Source organism: Equus przewalskii, chromosome 9 (genome assembly GCF_037783145.1).
Source record: "Equus przewalskii isolate Varuska chromosome 9, EquPr2, whole genome shotgun sequence".
Classification (NCBI taxonomy): Eukaryota; Metazoa; Chordata; class Mammalia; order Perissodactyla; family Equidae; genus Equus; species Equus przewalskii.
The window spans coordinates 60,615,493-60,636,972 of NC_091839.1; the positions used below are offsets into that span (position 1 = coordinate 60,615,493).

General features: G+C 44.3%; 1 protein-coding gene across 15 annotated transcripts in view; it reads right to left on the reverse strand.

Annotated features, from left to right (window-relative positions):
* The window catches only part of FYN (FYN proto-oncogene, Src family tyrosine kinase), a 204,486-nt gene that overhangs the window by 39,236 nt on the left and 143,770 nt on the right, over window positions 1-21,480 (reverse strand). For all 15 annotated transcript variants that reach the window (XM_070556836.1, XM_070556842.1, XM_070556838.1 and 12 more), the window contains 5 exons: window positions 16,366-16,623; window positions 12,794-12,890; window positions 5,840-5,938; window positions 3,021-3,124; window positions 1,905-2,054 (listed from right to left, as the gene is read on the reverse strand). In XM_070556836.1, coding sequence (XP_070412937.1) covers window positions 1,905-2,054; window positions 3,021-3,124; window positions 5,840-5,938; window positions 12,794-12,890; window positions 16,366-16,612 — 697 coding nt within the window. In that variant the 5' untranslated portion in view covers window positions 16,613-16,623. The remainder of the gene's footprint in view (window positions 1-1,904; window positions 2,055-3,020; window positions 3,125-5,839; window positions 5,939-12,793; window positions 12,891-16,365; window positions 16,624-21,480) is intronic.

Here is a 21,480-nt window from a genome sequence, read left to right on the forward strand (position 1 = left end):
TCGAGGATATGAGAAAACTCTATTTCCTATGAAAAAGAGAAAGTAAAAAATGTAGTTATCATACATTATATAGAGAGTTTTTTTCCTTTTTCTTTTCTTCTCTCTCTCTCTCTTTTTTTTTTTTTTTAAAGAATATGCCTTTCAGAATCTAGTGGTGGTAAGGGGAAATTGCTTAATTGCAAAGTTAAACATCGGTTAGGTGAGAAAAGGTAAGAAAGGACAAGGAATCAGGGAAGTGACAAAAGCTGCAGAGAGCCTGGCCTATGAGGTGACAGAGCCCCTGGCATACCCCATACCCCCCTGGAGGCCCCTCGAATCCTGGGGAAAACCAAATGCAGTGCTGTTGCCTTTTCTCCAGGAACCAGCTGTAAGTTACTTTTTATGCCTTTCTTTTTGATAGAATCAGGTTCTGAGATGTTTAGACAAGAAATTATTTATGTGTCAATATTTCAAAGGCATTTTATTGTGTGAGAGAGAGAAGGAGGGAAGAGGAAAAGCCAATATAAAAACAAATCTAACTGGAGATGGATTTTTTTTTTTGAGATTAAAAAATGTCTATTGCTCTTCAGATCCCTTCTCTCCTCCCAGCTTTACGATGTTATTAAGGTGCCCTTTCCAACACAATATTTTCAAATGATCCAAACCCTGGGGATCCTGCTGATGTTCGGCTGTAATGAAATACATTTTGGCATTTGAAAAATCCTTCCGACATGCAGGCATTTTGAGTATATTACTTAAGCTCAGGGAGATATTCTGCTCCATTTCTCTCAAATATTCCATTAGGATCCACATAAATGAAAGTTACCCACATAAATGCCTAATCAGCTAGTGCTCTGAGTGTGGTTAATTTTTTCACTTGCTCATTAGTGCCCAGGATCAAGAGATGGGCATTTCTTACTGCCATTTTCAAAAGATTGCTTTTTTGGGGTGCTAATAAATTATACACACATATTTTTTAATGAATGTGCACAGAGCAATAGTTGAGGTCCAGTCATGTACTATTCTTGGGGTTTTGTCATTGTCCTGAAGAACAATATAAAATGTATATATACATCACACAAAAAATTACTGGGTTTAATGGGATATAGATCTATGTCTGTACACGTATATCTATATCTATATCCACCTGTGTGTACATATTATATAGTGGGATATACTGGCTAATCTAGGAAAGAAAGCAATCATTTTAACACTTTGCACGTAAGACCACATTCTTTAATAAAATGCACAAATTGCACACTTAAATACCTAATAAGCATATATTTCTAGGAACAACAAACTAACGGTGACAGCTGGGTTTTAGGACAGAGACTGATCTACCGTTGAAAAGTTTAACTGATCACAATAGCTGCAGCTGATCTAAGAGCTGTGCGCCACGGGAGTCTAAGACTGAGAAATCAAGTCTTGGTGACGAAGGAGAACACGATAAACGGACTGCAAAATTCAGCCAGTCCTAAGAATGAAGTGCTCGTGCGGCCATTCCTGTGACAGTGCTGGGGCTGAAGTGACGGTAGGAACGCAACATCCCCTGTTGGAATTGCCACGTAAGTACCCTCCCAGAGGCTGGTCCTTGTCCCTTTTTCCGTTTCTAGATTCTACACTGCAGGGGAGTGGGAAAAAGGTGATTCCTTTTAAAATTGAACCTATTGCTTCCTACTTGAGGAACTAGAATGTTATGGAATCTTTTGACAAACATATGGAACTAATAATAAGTGTGATAGAAAAACATCAGTAGAACCTAGGCAGCCAAGTGCCACCCTGAGGGGCTGGCAAAGAAAACTATCCTACCAGCCACTCTGTATACATCTGTTGTACCTCTTCCCCCCGCCTTTCCCCTTTCTGCTCTGTGCCCACCCACTTCCTCCAGTGCCCAATGGTTGGTAGCTAGTTAGGATCAAGGTTACCTGAGTAATGCTGTACAAGCTGCTGAAGGGTTTCAAACTGGGCCCGGGTGGTGATATAGTATCCACCATTGTCAAGTTTGCGAATTTTATAATGTTTGACGTGGTCTCCTTTCATATCATCCCAATCACGGATAGAAAGTGAATAGGCACCTGGTAAATATGCAAAGCATTAGCAGCCCCAATCATTTTGACGACTCAGTTGTTTTTTAGGTCTTATTTACTTGACTATTCTGATTAATAATTATCGACAGACGCATGCACGTACACACACACACACACACACACTTCCACTCAGTAACACGGAAAGAAAACATCTCTTTCCTGCAAATGTCAGAAGATAGTAGCAATAGAATGATTTTACCCTTGAGAATGAAAGCTTCCTGGATTTATTCCTACAATACTCAGTACACTTGTGCTGCCTGCCATGGCATAGACTCCCTCCCCTTCCCCGGGGGGAAAGATGAAGAGCAGTATGGACTTCCCAGCTGAGACTGTTGCCCTGGTCTCTGTCACCCATGGAGTACCACGGAGGCACGGGCAGCGTGTCCTAAAGAAACGTAAGGACTGTTTCGCTAGAAGTGAGCTTCCAATTTCTGCTTCACAACACCCCTCACAGGAGCAGATAAGCAGGCCTAGCAGATCAAGCTAGAAGGCCGCTGCTGTTCCCTAGGCCCAGCTCCTCTTGTGGGCTCTAATGAGTTGTTAAATAATGAAAAGGCCAGCAGTTGGAGGAAGAGCAGTCCTCGGTTATGAAAAAACAAAAGAAATGCAGAAACAACCTGTGTGATTGGCGCCTGAGGAACTAAGAGTTTCAGAAAAATCACCATTCTAAAAGACTTCTGAAAATTCTATGATCTTGTGTGCCTGGAGGAGTGAAGCGGCCCCAGCCCCTGTTTTGGGAGGAAGGTCTTGATTTCGAGCCGAGCCTGTGTAGTCCTTTTGGAGCTGTCTGCAGCTCTAGAGCCTGGAGGGAAAACTGAAAATAAGACTCCGCTCACAAGGAAGGCAGGATATGTGCCATTAAAAATCCTCGTACATTAGCGATAAGCCTTTCATCCTCTCTGACTAATCCACAGATTTGAATGACAAGCCAACTTCTTCAATGTGTTACCTTACCTTTGGTGGTTTCACTCTCGCGGATGAGAAAGGTACCTCTTGGGTTTCCAAAGGACAAAAGCTGTCGCTCAGCATCTTTTCGGCCAAGTTTTCCAAAGTACCACCTTTCAATGAGATCAAAGAAAGGAAACATCTTATAATGATCAAGTCCAAAAATGGGATAGCGTAGGCTCTTCTGACCATGAACTTTCCTCACCTCCGATTTCATCCTTAGCTGTTCCCTACATATTTTTTCCTAGCCTCATCTGGTTCCCTTTCAATCTCTTTCTGATTCCATCCCTAATCCATCTCTTCCACTCTTTAAAAAAATCAGATTTGAATTGTGGGATATTTTCCTTCCCCCCGGAGATTACAAGAACTGGTTTGTGTTAAAACTGCCACCTGTATGCATGAAGAGAGAAATCCAGGACCTTGTTTTGAAATGGCAACTGCAGGAGACCCGTCCTACATGCGTCTACAAGACTCTGGATTTCTGAGTGTAATTACAACCCCTGGGAAATAGCAAAACACAGTCTTAGTGTACATATGGATCATTAATCAAGCACCTAAAAAGTCAGTGAGAATGGATAAAAAACAAAGACATTTTCAGTAACTTCCTACCTACAGGAACTCTGAGAAAAATTGTCAGGACTCCCCTAATTGGAGATGACTCCACCCCAGGAGGCTTGTTTTTATTTTCTTCCTGTCCAGCAGGTGTGAAGACGTGGAGGAGTCAAAGATACCTGCCAGGCGTCTGGGCTGTGATCTGCACGTGTGGGCTCCGGCACAGCTGCAGGGCCAGGGCCCCGAGCACGGTCAACGAGCACGTCAGTCAGAACGACTGCATGTCGCTGACGTTTCATATTTTCCCCGTAATGACACTCGTGTGCCACTTGAGGAGGTGTCATGTCAAGTCACCTCGTGACCTTGGTTATTTGTCTTTTATGTCTCCAGCCCTAACACGGCCTGGCAATTAGTTAACGTCTCAGCGCTAGGTGCTGAACGAGCAGCAGGTGCTCCAAGAACCCAAGGGAGAACTGGGGAGCATTCCACTGGAATCTGCACAGAGGAACAATTTTTAGAATATTCAACTGTAGAGGATCCAGTTTCTAAAATGAAATTTCAATTCATTAGACTTGAACATAGCTATTATGTGTTCCCTGTCAAATTCTTTTGTGAATGAAAGAGCTTCACGACAATAAGGAAAGACACACTACATGTCAGCTCCTCAGAGACTTTTAAAGGCACCAGACTGCGCACAACCCTACCCCAGCTCTAGGTGGTATAAAGAGAATTCCACCAATTACTTGTGTATCAATAACCCAATTAAAATGCAGTATAAACACAAACGGTGGTGAAGAGAGAGCTGTCAGAACAATGGATTGTACCAAAACAATCATGTTTTAAGGTAACAGTAATTAGTTACATCTGTAAAACCATAGGCATTATTTTTTTTAAATGCTATTTTATTCTCTAAAAACAAAGTATTTTAAAAAAAATTGACCATTATAAATATAACAAATACGTAGTGGGTAGGTTCCCAGTTAAATCAAAGTAATGCTCTATTTTCGTGGTACCTTTTATTCTGAAAGAACACAAAGATGTTTGCAAATCTGCTCTAAAGTAAAAATTCAATACAGATTCCTTTATTCACTGATGGTAAAACACTCTCACTAGGAGAAAAAAAGAGCTTAGAACCACTGAGTATTTGAGAGCGGGGAACAAAACACATCTTCTTAGAGGAAATACAAGAGAATTAAAGATGAGAGAGCGATCCAGTTGGGGATTGGCTAGCATGTGAGTCTAATCCCCCTTGCAGGGCTTAAACAAACCCAGGGCAAAACTAAATACCAGAGCCAAAGGTTGGGCTCTGTGGCTCACCGTTCTAGACCCCCTTTCTGGTAAGGTAAGACTGCCTCCACCGAGCAGGAGACGCAGGTCCCCAGGGAACAGGCGGGATGCCGGGTTCCCAGTTTGGGAAATCATGGCTCAGTTCCCTTTCCCTCAGTTCAGAAATTAGGGTTGACACACAAGCCACTCTTGCAGTCCTCCACTTTGGAAGTGCTCACAGATCCCCCAGGTCAGGAGACGGAACAATGGCTATCCCTTCTAGAATAACCACAGCCTGTCCACCACCTTCCAAAACTGTTACCAGTGGACTCTTTGGGCTGACTGTTAGTCACTCTTCACTATCAAAGAAATCAAGTGAGACCCCAAATCAAAGGGAAGGACCATCTGAAATGCATCCCCACAGTATTTTCCAAGTCATGGGTTACACTGTATGTGACATGCCTCTATCTGGGGCATGGCAGGTATGTCTTTTCAGTGTTCCTCTAATATTTCGGATTACACAGAGGGGCAAAAATCTCAATTTGATCTTTAACAGTTATTTGCTCTTCTCTGTTTTCTTCCCTCCCTCCCCTTCCCCTTCTTTCTTCTTCTCCCTCGCTCTCTTTTCTTCAGCAGACTGCAAACTTAGAACCTTGGGTCGGCAATAACACATGGTCTAGCTGCAACATTATTATGGTTACTTTCTATCTGTGGCAAGTAATATTGGGTTTTCACTAAGGGTATTGATATAAAGTTTCCTTTCAAAATAAATGTTTCCAAAAAGTGAGCAGGCTTAAAGAAAAATATTAAGTTAATAACAGCACAAGTATTACATGTATATGGCAAAACCCAGGGCAGAAAGCCTGGGAAACACTGCATTACCACATTCTCTCACCCCTTCATCACTCTAGTGAATTTCTTCTCCCTCCTGCACCATGTTAATGTATTTTATTGTGGCAACTAACTTTTAAAAGCAAGTAGTTAAGTAAAAACAACAAAACAAAACATACTCTTCTGCCTGGATAGAGTCCACTGGAGCCACATAATTGCTGGGAATGTAACCCGTCTCTCCGGTCGTCAAGGAGCGGGCTTCCCACCAGTCTCCTTCCCTGCAGAGAAAAAAGAGCAGAAGGGAACACATTCACCACTTCAATTCTGCAGTTACAGACCCAACGCTGGAAGAGCAGATGATGATTCCCTAGTCATTCTGCCGCCTGATTTCTCCAGACTCCAAACAGCCTTCTGTGAGGGTCAAATGGCTACAACCTGAGTCGACTGTGAGTTGAATCCAGCGATGTCTCACACCTCTTGCCTTATTTGTGAATTAAGAACGTAGGACCCCGCCATGGAGGGCTCTTTTGCAGGGGCCACTTTACTTGGTAAGTGTCCCCAAATTGGGCAGAGGGGAAGGGACCCAAATCCAGGCTACTTAAGAAAAATATTGTAACAACAAAATGGTAATTATGTGAGGTGAAGGATGTGCTAACTAACCTTACTGTGGTAAACAGTTCACAATGTATCAACCCATCACACTGTATACCTTAAACTGACACAATGTTATATGTCAATTATATCTCAATCAAGCTGGAAAAAAAATAAAACAAGCACTAACAGTACTAATTTAGCTAACAGTCTCTATTTCCCACCCCCACCTGAGGCAACCAGCATCCTTTGGTCCTGCTGGAGAGATGCAAGCTGTTGGCTCTAGTGTTATTTTGTCAGCCATTAAATGATTCATCAGAGAAAAAAAAAAAAAAAAGAAAAACATAGCTGCAGATCCTCTGAGAAAGGAAGCATGCTAGGAGCCCGGGAAGGGATGAAGGCACACTCGGAATACCTGCCTTGCTTGCTCTCAAGAAAATGGGTAGAAAAATACCCAAAGGCAATAGATTAAGCCTTGCTCAGACATTTTCAACCTGAGGTTATTCCATCAACTCTTTGTAGCTCTGACCTGAGTGTGGGGGCAGGAGAGGAAGGGCGGGTGTAGCTGTGTGTGTACAAGGGCAGCGGAGAACGAAAACTCGCTCAGGGAAGGAGAGTCTTGGTCCCACCACTTTGCATGGCTCCGTGTTCATGGGACAGCCTGGTCTCAATCTGTGGAGCTCTCCGAGCTGTGAGCAGAGGGACCTGAAAGGGGGCTTATGACAGCACCCTCAGCTTAAACCGAATGAGCAATGAAATGGGTGGAGTGCAGGTGCTCAGACTCACACAGCTCTCTGTGTGCCAGGCGCAGGGATGGAGCGTGAGCCTCTCCCTGTGAACAACGGTGAGCAGATGTACGAGCTATGGTGCCCACAGAACCCTCCCTCCACCAGCCTGGGGTCAGGAGTTCGAGGGGTGGGGAGACGCACGCGCCCTTGGGCAGATGGAGACCACTCAGACTTCCGATCACCAGAGGCCCAGCGCCTTCTCTCCTTCCTTTTTTGGTCTTTGGAGGCAGCAAGAGAAACCCCAGACCTTTGTTTTTTTTTTTAAATCACTTTTTGGCTGAGCTCTGTATCAAAGCCCTCAGCCAGGGGAGAAAACGTGTTGGCTTTTGGCCCTGGTCAAGATCTTCTGCAGACTCATTTAATTAGGTAGAGAATAACCAGCCTCCACATTAAACACAGGCCTTACCTGAGAGAGTCCCATTGTCTCAAGACTAACTCTGAGCGAGGTGAGTGATGAGCAACGGCTCCAGACAGTATTTAACAAAGCGACAGACAAATGGCGACAAGCCCACCGTGCTACAGGAGCAGCTGTGGGGAAGTGTTTGGTGGCACAAGTAACACAGAATAGCCCACAAGAAAACAGGGTGTTGGCAAAGGTTTTTAAAAACTTATGTTTTAATTAGCTTTTCAGTCTTTTCTTTTTCACCCTACTACACGGAATTAAAGATACATCAATCAAAAGAGGGAGATAATTGTTCTCATACCCTGAAAGTCCTTTATTAATAATTTTAAATTTAGTTCATGTCCACATTTTTATATGAAATAATTCATACATACCGAAGAATACATGTATGTATGAATACCTGTGAACCCACCACCCAACTTAAGAGCAGGACGGTCACCAGCCGTGTGGCATCGTCCTGCGTTGCTCTCCCACTGCATCCCTTTGCCTTTCAGGTTCAGATCATGAAATTAAAAATGTTAACATTTTAACAGTTTGTATTGGTTTCATTTCTATTTCCTCCAAAATCAATACAAGCACTTCTAAGTATATCGTTTAAGAACATATGTGGACGATTATTTTTTTCTTTAAACATTGCACGTGTTTAAGAAAGCGGCTTTGGAGACTATCCTCGCTGTAATACGGGGAGAACGTTTACTGCTCTGAAATTCCACTAGATGGAGACATCTCATCATCAAAAATAATACCCATCCACCCCCCCCACCCCCCGCCCACCTTCTCCTTTCTCCCTCCTTCTTCCTTTTCTCTGTCTCACACACATACCCCCGCCCCCCCCCACACCTCCCAACCCACACACACCCACCCACAACCGGGGAAATGCTCCAAAATGATGAGGAAAAAATTAAGGGCTTGCAACAGAGGCTTAATTTCTAATGCAAGATAACTTTCATCAAATTAGTTCTAATTGATTTAAATTTAGAAAAAGAAAGTCTACTATGGATCTTGGAAATGTCACCTGGGGCAGGAAGCCAAAACATTTTGTTGCCGATTGGGACAAACCCAGTCTTACTCAGATGATCTGATATTAATCAAGTAATTTTCATTTCAAATCCAGCATTCACTATCTCATTTTGGTCTCAGCACCTAAATAGTTTAGCACAGATTAGAATCCAACTATCAGCTCATTCTAAAGTCATGTATTAGGAATTCATGATTTTCTCTTCAGTGACTCCATTAATCTCACAAGGGTTTTCAGTTACTCATAAGAAAGATAAAATCCTTTTCTCTTTTTCTAGGCCATCTAGGGTCACTTTCTCCCTCAAAGGAAATATGAGGTGACAAGGACACGATGTGGTGTGGAGCAAACCTCACATGTTGTGCCCAGAGAGGCTGGACCAGACTCAAAAGATCCATCAAAAAATCTTTTCAGCAAATGAATAAACTATTTTTTAATACACTAGAAGCCCAATTCACCTACAAATAAATAATACACTGTTTACAAATCATTCATCTTGATTTAGGAAAACAGGATCTTTTTACTATGCTACTTTCTATTTCTTTACTTGAGTTGTTGTGGGTAACCAGCATTATTAAAGCTGCATTTCTTTAAACTGTTCAGATGCTTCACTAATTTAGAGTTGGTGAGATTTTCTTTAACTGTTGTCTTGCTCTGATTCAAATAGATGATTTAAACTCTGGCTCTAGTTTAGAACAGCTTTTAAGCTTTTATAACAGCTCCCCCTGTTCCTCTAATTTAAAGACTTATTAAAAGAGCCTGTTTCCAGTCCCCAAAGTTGCTCACAGGGTTTGTGGTCCCAGGAGCCGGGAGCCCCGATGGAGCCAGGAAGTGGCATTTGCAAACAGAAGTCAGCCTTGATCTGCCGAGCTGTGGAGCATTTTAATTATAAATGCTGGATTCTTTCTAAATTTGCTCACTGCCCATCTTACTTTCAGAGAGCATATCCATAACAATTTTATCAAATGCTCGGAGGGGGCTCTAACCCAGGATTTCTTCTTATTACGATGAAAAGAACTTTAAAGGAGTCACCACCCTACGCAATGAGTACTATTATTCCACTCCGTGTAAAACACATATAATATTTTAAAGAGTCACTGTTTCTGGGTGGTAAATCACTAGTCATGAAATGTGAAAATAGGGGATAAAACAGATGAATTCAAATATTTTGCAAAATGGGTTCAAGTTTAACAACGTCCAAATACACGACACTGAGCACTTACAACAGGTAATGGACGCCCCCCCCCGCCCCCCCCCCCCCCCCCAGGCTGCTGCTGGCTCTGGGCACCTGCACACATGCATACCACATGGTTCATGCTGCACTTTGAAACACAAAAGCCAGCCCTGTGGCCTCGCGCTTCTGTGTCTTGACGGGGAAAGGAGTGGGAGGACACACACACTGGGAGGTGTGGCAGCTGCCCCAGGGAGAACAGAGCCCAGCCCTCTTTCAGCGGATGAGAGCCAGGGGCTGGGAGAGGCTGGGGGAGGGGGAACGAGCCGCCTGCCATCTGGTTCTGTATTATTGCTTTGTTTTTCCTTCACGATTTTCTCTTCTCTGTTATTACCCTCAGCTTCAGGATATCGTATTTGTTACACAAACCTTATTTTTTCTCCATAATCTTGAAAAAGGGCATTTAAATGGCACGTGGGATGAGGAATTCCACTGGCAAGAAGGAAGAACATTAAAGGGAAAAAAACCCTTTGTAACATCTTTTTTTTTTTTTGAGGAAAATTAGCCCTGAGCTGAGTGCTGCCAATCCTCCTTTTTTGCTGAAGAAGACTGGCCCTGAGCTAAAATCCATGCCCATCTTCCTCTGCTTCATATGTGGGACGCCTACCACAGCATGGCTTGCCAAGCGGTGCCATGTCCACACCCGGGATCTGAACCGGCAAACCCCAGGCCGCTGAGAAGTGTGGAATGTGCGAACTTAACCGCTGCGCCACTGGGCCGGCCCCTAATATTTTCTTCTAAGAGAACAGGGTCAGAAGCTCCAAGCCCTCTGTAAACAATGAAGGCCAAGCACGTGAATCACAAAATAGAGACTGAGATAGATTGGGTCTTCCTTGAATGTTTCTCCAAAATGTCAACTGGATGCCATCATAGATCCTATCCAGATTAACAAAGGAAGAAGGCACGGATTTGACTGTGGCAAGGACTGGCTTTCCAAGGGCCCTACAACCTGACACGTCGGTCCACTTACAGTGTGGAGGAACCCTACAGAAGAAGAGCTGTGTGTGGTACTTACTCCTCCCCAGGTCTGACCTTCTAGGAGTTGGCTAAAAGTTCTAACCAACCGTGGCAGGGAGGGACAATTACATAAAATGGGGAGGGGAAGAGGGGTGTATTTCAGAATTCAAAGTTAGTAGACTGACAAGAAGCATTCATCTGAGAATCAAACTAACAATAAGGAACCATAAATCCGGGAGATCAACGGCAAACTCCCTCCTGCCCCGCCTCCCAGCAAACCCTCCAAACCTTCATGGAGCTCAAAGGGTTCAGTCCCCGCTGATGGGGTCTCTGGGCCTTTCCAAGACCAAACCCGATGTTGCACTCAGGATGCTGTCCCTGCATGTCCCCTCTTGGCTCTGCCACCTGCTAGTTCCATGCACCTGGGCAACTCCCTAACCTGAGCCGCTGGCTTCTCATATGTCAAATGATGACTATGAGACCCACCTCAGACAGTTGCTGTGAAGAACAAATGAGAACATTCGCAACTTAGCACATGCCTGGCACACAGGGAGCCTTCAAAAACGGCAGCTGTTTACTATTTAAAAAAAATTACTGTGGCTTCAGGAGGAGGGTTTGGTGGTGGTGGCGGGGGTGGGGAGGGCAGGTAATGTTCTTGATCTGTATGCTGGTTGTGCAGGAATCTTCACTTTGTGAAAATCCAGCAAACTGTACACTTCTTAAAAATTGTGGTAAAATCATATAACAGAATTTGCCATTTTAACCCTTTGTAAGTGTCCAGTTGAGCGGCATTAAGCACAGTCACACTGTTGTGTGACCACCTCCATGCACACTTTCGATATGTGCCCTTTTCTGCATATATTTAAATAAAAATCTTTAAAAAAAACCACTCCTGGCCCTGTTAATGATGACAATAATAATAGTTAAAAAAACCACAACCCTGTAACCACGCAGTGTCTTCTGGTGTCCAGAGGAGTCACTGGCCTCTTATGGGAAGAATTTCGTTCTTGCTGTTCACAGGTGGCATTTACTCAGTGTACGGTCCTGAGAGTTGGGGGCATCTCAGGGAAGGGGTAGGCTTTCGAAGGAGGCAGTTTTCAGGGCCTAAGGGAGTGGGCCCTGTTACAATGGCCACTCCTCTTTTCTGGGATGTGCAGTGTGAGCAGGGCTGCCTCTCGCCTGCCCTTGCTCATCCCTCGGGAAAGCCGAAGGGCGAGGCTTCAGGTCCTTCCACCATCAGGAAATCCAGTTTGCTCAGGGAACAGAAGACAGAGCAACCAGACCTAGAGGCACAGAACTTCCCTCTACCCGCAAGTGGCATTCTTTCCCAACCACTGGGGAGTGCTCACAAGGAGAACTCAAGGAAAACACACGGAGGAGGCCTGTGGGACATCACCATTTTCTTCGGAGCCTGGACTTTTTGAGAGCCCTTGTCCATGCACACTGCCTTAACCTAATAGAGGCAGTGTTCCAAAGTGACAGGGAAATCTGGCCCATATTTACTCTTCCTGATGGAGGTATTCAATGTAGGATTTGAAGTGAGTGATTCTCACCCTTGAAATCTCCCTGATGTCTGTTTAACTGTTGTTCCTACTGACCACGTTTAAAATGCATGCATTGTAGTCACTCATGAGTGGGCGAAATCACTTCTCCTTCCACGTCACAAAGAATTCAGTCACTCGCAAATTTTCATTATGGGAAAACGCCTCCATAGGCTTCACCAATCGAATGTTTAGCAGTTTTGAAAACAGAAGGAACTTGTTGCCAGCCTTAAGTGAGGGCTTAGCTAGTGCAGCATGTGAAATGTGAAGGAAATCTCAAGGCAGAGAGAGGGTGATGCCGGCAGCTGAGCCTCGCGCCAATCCTCTGAAACTGTAGATCTGCAGAGGGCGAGGCTGGTGCTTTTACAACCTTTAAACCCAAACCCAAACCACTGACCCTGCTACTGTGGTATCCTCCCAAAAGCTCCTTGGACATTCAGTGCCATAAAATACGGCACTGTTCACTGACTCTTCTTTTCTCAGGTTAAATTGCTATGAATTAATCAATCTAGCATTTCAGATATCTGAAAAGGTACAGACTGGTAACACAAGAATTGCTTCCCAGTCTGAAAGGCATGCAAACCTCCCCCTTGCTCTCCAAACTTACGAGCTGTTCAGAATTTGAAATTTTTCTCCTTTGTGAAAACTCAGGTCATCTTCCGTCCGTGCTTCATAATCATAAAGGGCCACGAACAGGGTCACTCCTGACAAAACAAAATCAAAAGGGGAGAGATTATTACACAAAGGGAAATTAATTCCAAGAAATTAAATCTTCACTAAAACCTCATCCTCAAAAATCTACATCTAATCAGCATTGATAACATGATGCAGTGTTGTAATTAATGTGTGAAAACCAGAGTTGCGGGGCTGAATTTATGCTTTAGTCTTTGTAGGGGAAGCATTATTTGATCTGACAAAACCCTGGAGTTAAAGGACTGTTCTCTGTACACTTCTGAATGAGTCCTCAGGAAGAGACAGATGTTAATATCATGTCCACTACCGAAGGGCAGCTGCGGCGTCATAGTTCAGATCTGCAGGGCTCTGCAGCACTACAGACAGCCTTTATTCGACACATGTCTCCTTCGTTCAGGATCCCACATTAGGTTCTGGGTAAAATGAATCACTCTTTCACCTGGTGATGTAGAACGTAATAGGAAACTCCTTCTGCAGCCAGGGGACATTCAGAGAGGACCCTCTCGGTAAATGTCCACCCCAGTTAGAGGCTGTCTTGCCCTTGGCACCTGCAATCGCTTTGGGGACTCCCTCCGTCTCTCTCTCCTTCTACCTAGAAGCCACCTATCCTTGCACTGACTTGAAGTACTCACTCTTCCTCATACCCGTCTGAGGTCTTCTCATCTGGTTGACTCCCCACAGAGGCCCTTCCTGCCTTGGGGAAGTTTGCTATCAACAGCAAAGAATATCCAGCCGTCCCATTTGGCCTAGGACTTCCTCCATACCATAGGCTGAATTCTAAAATAGCCTCAATGATTCCCACCTCCTGGTATTCACGCCCTTGTGCAATCCCCTTCCTGAGTGTAGGCCAAACCTAATGACTTGCCTCCAACCAACAGAACATGGCAAAGATGATGGGATGTCCCTAAGTGATTAGGCTTCAAAGGATTGTGACTTCCGTCTTCCTAGCAGACTTTTTCTATTGCCACTTTGGCTTGGACAGTTTGATGAAGCCAGCTGCCATCCTGGAGAGGCTCACATGACAAAGAGCTGGCCAACAGCCAATGAGGAACTGAGTCCTGCCAACTTCACATGAGTTTGGCACAGATCCATCTCAGCTGAACCAGGAGATGACTACAGCCTAGCCAACACACCTTGACTGCAACCTGTGAGAGCTTCTGAAATAGAGGACCCAGCTAAGTCATTCCTGGATTCCTGACCCACAGAAACTGCGAGATATTAAATGTGTATTGTTTGAAAGCTGCCAGGTTTTGTGGTAATTTGTTATGCAGTAATTGATAACTAATACATTCCATTTCTCTGCTCTCCAGCTTTTCTTTTTTGGTCTCCACACACTTCCAAGTGCCTAATGTGGCCTAAAGAACGCACAACATGGATTCTACTCTTCACCAAGCTGCTATTTTGCTGTGTCAGTAGTTCCAAGGGAACAGATGTGCCCATGGGACTCCTCAAGAACCAGAGAGGGAGGTGAGCTTTTCTTTCCATCCATCCCAAGAGAGACTTCCTGTGGGAGAGTTGGCATTCAGAAGGTCTGACCATGCAAAGCAGGGCTCATTTGGCAACTGTCCTCCTTTCTTTAGATTTCTTTGAAAAGTTAGAAAAGGATTGCCTTGAAGAAAAGTGCGGGCCTTACGGTCATGCTGATTCTCATTTAGCACTCTATTAACAGATTCCCTTCGTTACATAATTTAAAAACAAACCCAAGCTCCATTGTGTGGAAGACAAGGCACATGAGGATGGACACTTCCGCTCTGCCACTGTCTCCCTGCTTCAGCTGGCAAGTTCTCACTGGGTGTTTTTATCTTCTAGGGACAGAGGGGAGAGTCAAAGGAGGTCACAGGGACACACAGACACTGTTCTGGGCCTTAAAGCAGCGGTGGGGAGAAGGACATATATATATAATAAAGCCAAATAACACAGGGCAGAAAAATGTGCCAACATTTGGGGGGTATAGTGTTTTAACCTAAGGGACCAGATGGCCTCTTATACTAAGATTGTCCCTGACTACAGTATAGACCCCCATGTTCAAGGCGAGTAGCCCTCTCCAGTGACTTTATGAATGATACCTGCAGACACAGGGACTCATATCCAGCATCATGAATGAATGAACAAGGTCAATGTCTGTGTCAGCAGAATTCAGAGTCTGGTTGGCAAAGCACTCAGCAGGCACAGGAAGCATGTGCCGGGTGCACTTTTGGTTCTTTTTTTCCTCCCGCATCCTCAAGAGACAGTCTTCCCTAGACTACCCGACTGCCTCTTTCTTTCCTCCCTTCATCCCAGATGCCTTCCAGGGAGGCAGAAGGGATGAGCAAGGATACCCAGCAAGCATTCAGCCATGCAAGGCCTGCTTTATAGGGAAAGCCAGATTGACCATAACACAAGGACATAACGCAGAGCTCTGGGTCAGGTCCTTGATATGACTACACTGCCCTGCTGCATGCGGAGGGAAGAAAACCCTGCCAAGCCCTCAGTGGTGCCAACTCCCCAGGTGAAAAGGCACAACGGGCCCTGAGATAAGACATCTGCTCCCAGAGGCTCTGCAAACATCATGGCTGATGTATATTTCTTTAAACTTTTGTAATAAACAAAACAATTTTGGAACAAATGATGCCAAATATCTAGTTACCATGATTCACATACTGGGGGAAGATTTGGAAGACTCAGGATGCATGAGATAACTTACAAATATTTCAGAAAGCATATGTCTGAGAATGCATGCCAGACATTTTACAAAGTATTAGCTAAGTCAGCAAATGCACATGGCAGTAAAACACAGCCTTGTGGTGGGAAAGAGAAGGAAACTTAAAACAGAGCGAGAGAGAAAGATCCCTCAAGGATACATAGATTCAATTTTAAAATATGAAAGATACATGGAAATACTTTGGGGGCTGATAAACTCAGTCATATGGAAGATGATGGAAGATCAGAGAGAGAATCAACGAAGACCAATGGCCAAAAAATAATGCTGCCAAACGACCCCACTGGTTGGGAAGTGACAGGCAGGCTGCAGATTCGGAACATGAGGGAGAAGGTGTTACCCCTGTGAAGTGGTTCTTGACCAGGGGATGGGAGGGAGGAGTGCATGAATATCTGGAGAACTCAAAACATTCACACTCAGATCCGGTCCTGGAGTTTCAAAAGATCCAGGATGGAGCACAGGCTTCTGTATTTTGAAAAACCTGCCCTAGTTATTCAGAGTCAGCCGGCCAAGGCCGAGAGCCGTCGGCCTAAAGCACCTCAGCAGAAGCTGCATGTCATGACGCATGCAGAATTCTCGCAGAGCAGCCACTTGGGGTTACTCCGAGCTACCGTAGCCAGCATTTTGATTTGTACATCAAGTTCTGGCATTTTTTTACAGCTCCCTATCTGCTGGAGGATAGGTAGAGATTGACGAAAACCTTAAACGTTAAATCCTCAGCCAAAGAAAGCTGACTGGAGCACAGTTATTCAATTGCCAAAAACAATTACGAGCAGCTTAATTCTTACCTGTTCCTCCTCTCGTACGCAAGGTCCCAGTATGAGACGAAGAGTTCACACCCCCAAAGACGGTGAGTCCTTGGCCCCCGGCTGCGTGGAAGTTGTTGTAGTTTGGGATGGAGGTCACGCCGAAGCTGGGGTAGTGCTGAGGAGTGGGGTCTGTGCCATAGCGGTACCCGGAGCTCTGGTTCAGGCTGCCGTCCCTCTCCTCTGTCAGTTTTGTTGCTTCTTTATCCTTACATTGCACACAGCCCATTATCTAAATTCCTGCCGAAAACCAAAAGGAGGCACTTGAACTTGGATGCTTGGTACTTGTTGGGTTGCTTGACTATTAAAGGATCACCCTTGGACTTTTCAGGCCTATGAGGGGGTACGAGGAAAAGCAGTGGCTAGGGGTGATGGTTAGAAGGAATCTCAGTACCCTTAACTTTACAATCACATTCGCTGCTCACGTGCTCTGGGTGATGGGATCAACAGAGTTCAATGTTCACTTTGTAGTAGTTTTCCTCAAATGAGGTCTGGACCCCTTAAAATTCCATAATGTCACACACCTGCTGAAAGACAGCCCGATAATACTTACTTATAATTCTCTTCTTTAGTCATCTCAAAAAATCATGTATGCTCTAGAAAGTGAGTCTGTGTTCTATTAGAACAAAAACCTCCATCACGGCAAAGGAAGTCTGAAGAAGAGGTCAGAGGTGAGCTGGAAAAGCCAGAACACAGCCCCAGAACAACCACCACACATCTCCACTCATGGGGACCATCCTTCAGGCACATATTTGGTAAATTTTAAGCAGTTAAGATGATGATGAGTATCAAAATTAAGAAATGATTGCTGGATAAAAAATAAAATCGGCAGAAACTAAGAGGTCTCAGCATATTTGCAGGATGTCAGGATAGCCTAAAGTAACAAAACCATTTAAAGCTGCTAATTAACTTTCCAAATTTCCATTAGCTTTTGACATCTTTCGAAAACATTTAAAGAAATCACCCCCCACGTGCCAGAGTTAGTGGTGGGTTAAAAACTTGCGTTGTTGTCACCCCATACTCCTCAGAACCTACTTCTCTTGTGCTCCTCATCTCAGTACATGGCGTCACCAATAACCCACTTGCTCAAGTCAGAATCCTGAGAAGTATCCTTATTTGCTTCTCCTTGTTTACTTCTCACACTCTATTATCCAAACATACCGAAATTCTCAGTGCCTCAAAGCTTCCATTTTTGCTTCTTCAGTCCTCGGAATGTGGCCTTGAACGCTCTTTCACCACCCTTTGGTATTCAACGTACCCTTCCCATCCCAGTTAAGACACCACTTCCTCTGCAAAGCCTGCTCTGCTCCCCCTGCCCTCCCCCAGGCTGGGCTGGTGCTTTTCCTAAATGCTCCCCTGGCAGCTTGATTTCCATCATTATGGCACCTATTGCATGATATTAAAACATGGCCTGTCCGCTTGTCTCATTGCCCAATGGACTGTGGGTTCCAGGAGAGCAGGGCCCTGTCCATTTTTGTCATAGTTACATTGCCAGGGCCTGGCACAAGTAGGTGTTCAGGAAAGAGCAATGGAAAGAGTGAAGATTCTCCAGCTCACTATGTTTCAATTTCATCCTTTCTCTCTGCATCAAGACCAACTCTTCTTCCAGCGTCTTTCATCAGCAGTTTGCCCTGCATTTTTGCATCTATTGGTAGGTGTGAGAAGTGAAGACGATTCTGAAATCCAAGTTAAGTGGGTTAAAGGACCCCGCTTTGGACTGCAATACTCTGCCAAACTGACAGGGAGTACGTACAATGCGCAATGGATGTCTGCACCAAGACTCTGAAAAGTGGCCCATTTGGGACTAGAGAACCAAAGAAGAAACACATGACATCATGTGTAATTACACGTATTCACTGGGGAGGGCACAGCTGGTACAGGACGGGAAGGGACAAGGCGGTGAAGGAGAATGAAAGAGCTAGCTTTCCTACAGTATCTTGCAAACCAAAGTGGGGAGTGCCACGTCAGACAGGGACACTCTTGGGGGGGCACAGTTCTGAGCACTGCTTTTCTGCTGGACGAGGTCTTGGAAACAATATCAGACTGTTCTAAAGCCCTCTCACATTACATGTTTTAATAAATACTTATTGAATTGAATGTCAGTTCCTGAGAATGCAAATGTTTGGAAATGAGCCGCCTACTGCTTGAGCTGAGATCACCAAATCTGGAACACATTTACGCGTAAATCATTTGAGAGGAACTTACAGTATACTGTGTCCAACATGTTCTCTAACTTACGGTAAACGAACACGATTTTAACAAGTTTCCAATAGGAAATGCAAAATATCTCCAAGGCATGATTTACTGAAGGAACTTCACCATTTGTTGTTGGTGTTGCTTCATAAGACTGATAAATATCTTGCTCACTTTATATTAACTCTTTCATGGCAGAAAGTGGTTCCAAGCTTCTACAAAGGCCAGACAGAAGACACTTCCTGTCCCAGGTGCTTTTTTCAGGGATTTTACTGATCTACTGTAATTAGAGGATGTGATAACGTGAATTATAGAATCACACCATTTACACCAATGCTTTTCTGCTGGGGGTGAATGTGTTCCCCTACTAAGGGACATATTAGGCAATGTCTGGAGACATTTCTGGTTATCACAACTCAGGAGTAAGAGGTACTACTTGTACCTAGTGGGTGGAGGCCAAGGATGCTGCTAGACATCCTATAATGGACAGGACAGCCTCCAACAACAAAGAATTACTTGACCCCAAACATTAACAGAGTCAAGGTCAAGAAATCCTGATTTATGGAAAGAATTTATATCTATTATCTTCGAAATAGTTGCACAACTGTTTCTTACATGCATGTGATTAACATGCAGCGCAGAAGGCCGGCCTTGGAGAATAGACATGTGAGGTAGAAGGAGGCAATTTAAAAAATTGACATGAACTATTCTGATTTTTCTCCAGAAGCCTGTTCCTTGTGATTGAGAAAACAATCTAAAACCAATGAGAACTCTCATTATAAACTACTCCTCCAACTCTAACCAAACCCAGCCCAACTCTACATCAGAACCCCGCTGAAAACAGGACCCTACATCTAACCAAACTAAGAAAAAACCAAACTTCCAAAATCCACCCAAAAAAAAGCGTTACCACTGCAATAAACGACTAACAGCTGACAGTATATAATTCTATGAAATAACAGAAGGGAACAAATCATAAGCCCCTTGAAGACAGGGATTATTTTTTAGTTTTTCTTTTATTATTGCATCCCCAGTGTCCAGAACAGTGCCTGGCACACGGTAGGAGCTCAATAAATATTTGTTAAATGATTAAATGCAAAAAACCCAAAACTCAATCACAATCATTCTGGAGAAAACAACTCCCTTTTATAGAAGGGACAGCTTTTTGCGACTTTATGCATTTGCAGCTGGAGTAAGGAATGTCTCTGCACAGATCTTGCTTACCCTCTTCCCTTCACTGACAGACATGAAGAAACCAAAATACATCAGTAAATGCAGGCTCAAGTCATTAAAAGTTAATCACAATGAAAATATTTGTGTAAGAGCTTGCAGTCTTCTTCCTCCCACTTGGGGCGGTCAGACTAACCATTTCCTGATGGAAGAGTCAGAAGGTGCTACATGAGTGGTACTCACTGTGACTTCAGGCTCCTTGCCATGAGGCAAACTTCTGAGCCTTCGGGTTAAAATAAAAACATCCTTTATTACGGAGAGTTCTGTGGTGTGGCTTTTATGGCCAATGCTGTAGGTCCATCTTGAACACAGAATGCACTAATACACTTGCTCAAGATCTGTGGGGCTTTGGGTAACACTGAATAATGCCCTTCCAAAAGTAGGGCCCTGGAGTTACTGATCAGTGACTCATACTCCATGAACATACCCGTGGTTCTCTGTGTGTTGCTATCCCTGGAAAAACTGAAGGACAAGTACTTTGACCAATAGGATCCTATGTCTGTGGTCAAGGTATTTGGATTATGGCTGTGAAGTCCCCTATTCTCCAATTCTTCTGCAAACTGAGGGGCTCCGTTTCTACTACGTAAGTAAAACCTGATTTACTTAGAATGTCCTTAGTCCTGCAGATCTTCTTATATGTGCCAAAAGCATTAAGCAACTCAGAGAAAGAGTTGCTGAAGAAAGAATCCAATGATGGCCACACTCTGCTCCCGTGAGCATGGCAGACATCATCAACTGACCAGAGCACTTTCTGGTGCTATGCCATGTGCAGCCTCAGGATCCTTCTTCACACAGTCCTAGAGTGATTGACTGAAGCTGACATAAAGGATGGTATCTATCCACTACCCTGGGCTCAGGCTGCTTTGATCCTCCACCGACGCTACAGAGCATGATCTGGTCTGCCAGATGCACATTAACACAGATATGCTCACATTTCCTCATATGCCCGTCAATAAAGCAACACCTGTAGGTTCAGGTTATAATGTCGCAGGACTTCTAAGGTTTCAGGCGTGTGTAAGATCTGGGTACCAAAAAGGGAGAAGGCCACTGGCAGTCTTCTGCAGAAGCAAACTGCCTTCTCTTGAGACACATAAATGAGCAGGCAGAGGAGGGATGGCAGGAGGAGGAAAGGTGAAACTGACAACAAGTAACCTCAATTTCAGCAGTCTAGGCACTTTTGTCTCAGAAACCAACCTAGGTGGCAGTGGAGAAGTGACAGCCCTTGGGCACATGTTGCCCTCTTTGCTCCTGACAGCCCAGACTTTGGAGAGTGACAGGTAAAGCCACGTTGGCCTGTACTCTGACGTGGGACGTTTACTGGTAGGATCAATCGCCATCCCTTTAGCTGGTCTCCACTTTACATGGGCAGGTATCAGAATTAAAGTAAAAGAATAAGAAGGGAACCTAGAAAGCAATACAAGTAACTGAGATGAGGACGGTGGAAAGAGAATTTAAAGCTGAATTGTAGATCGACTGTATACTTTCATACACTGGTCTGGGAGAAAAGCAAAACTGGTAGCTTAACGAGCAAACCCCACTTTCAGTCACCAGTAATAACATGAGGTGAAAGGATAAGATGTGGCAGAGACAGCAGAAATGACTTGATTTCTGATAGAAGATTCATGGCAGGGGACTCCTGATCCTTGTACAACTGGAAACACCCCTAGGAACCAA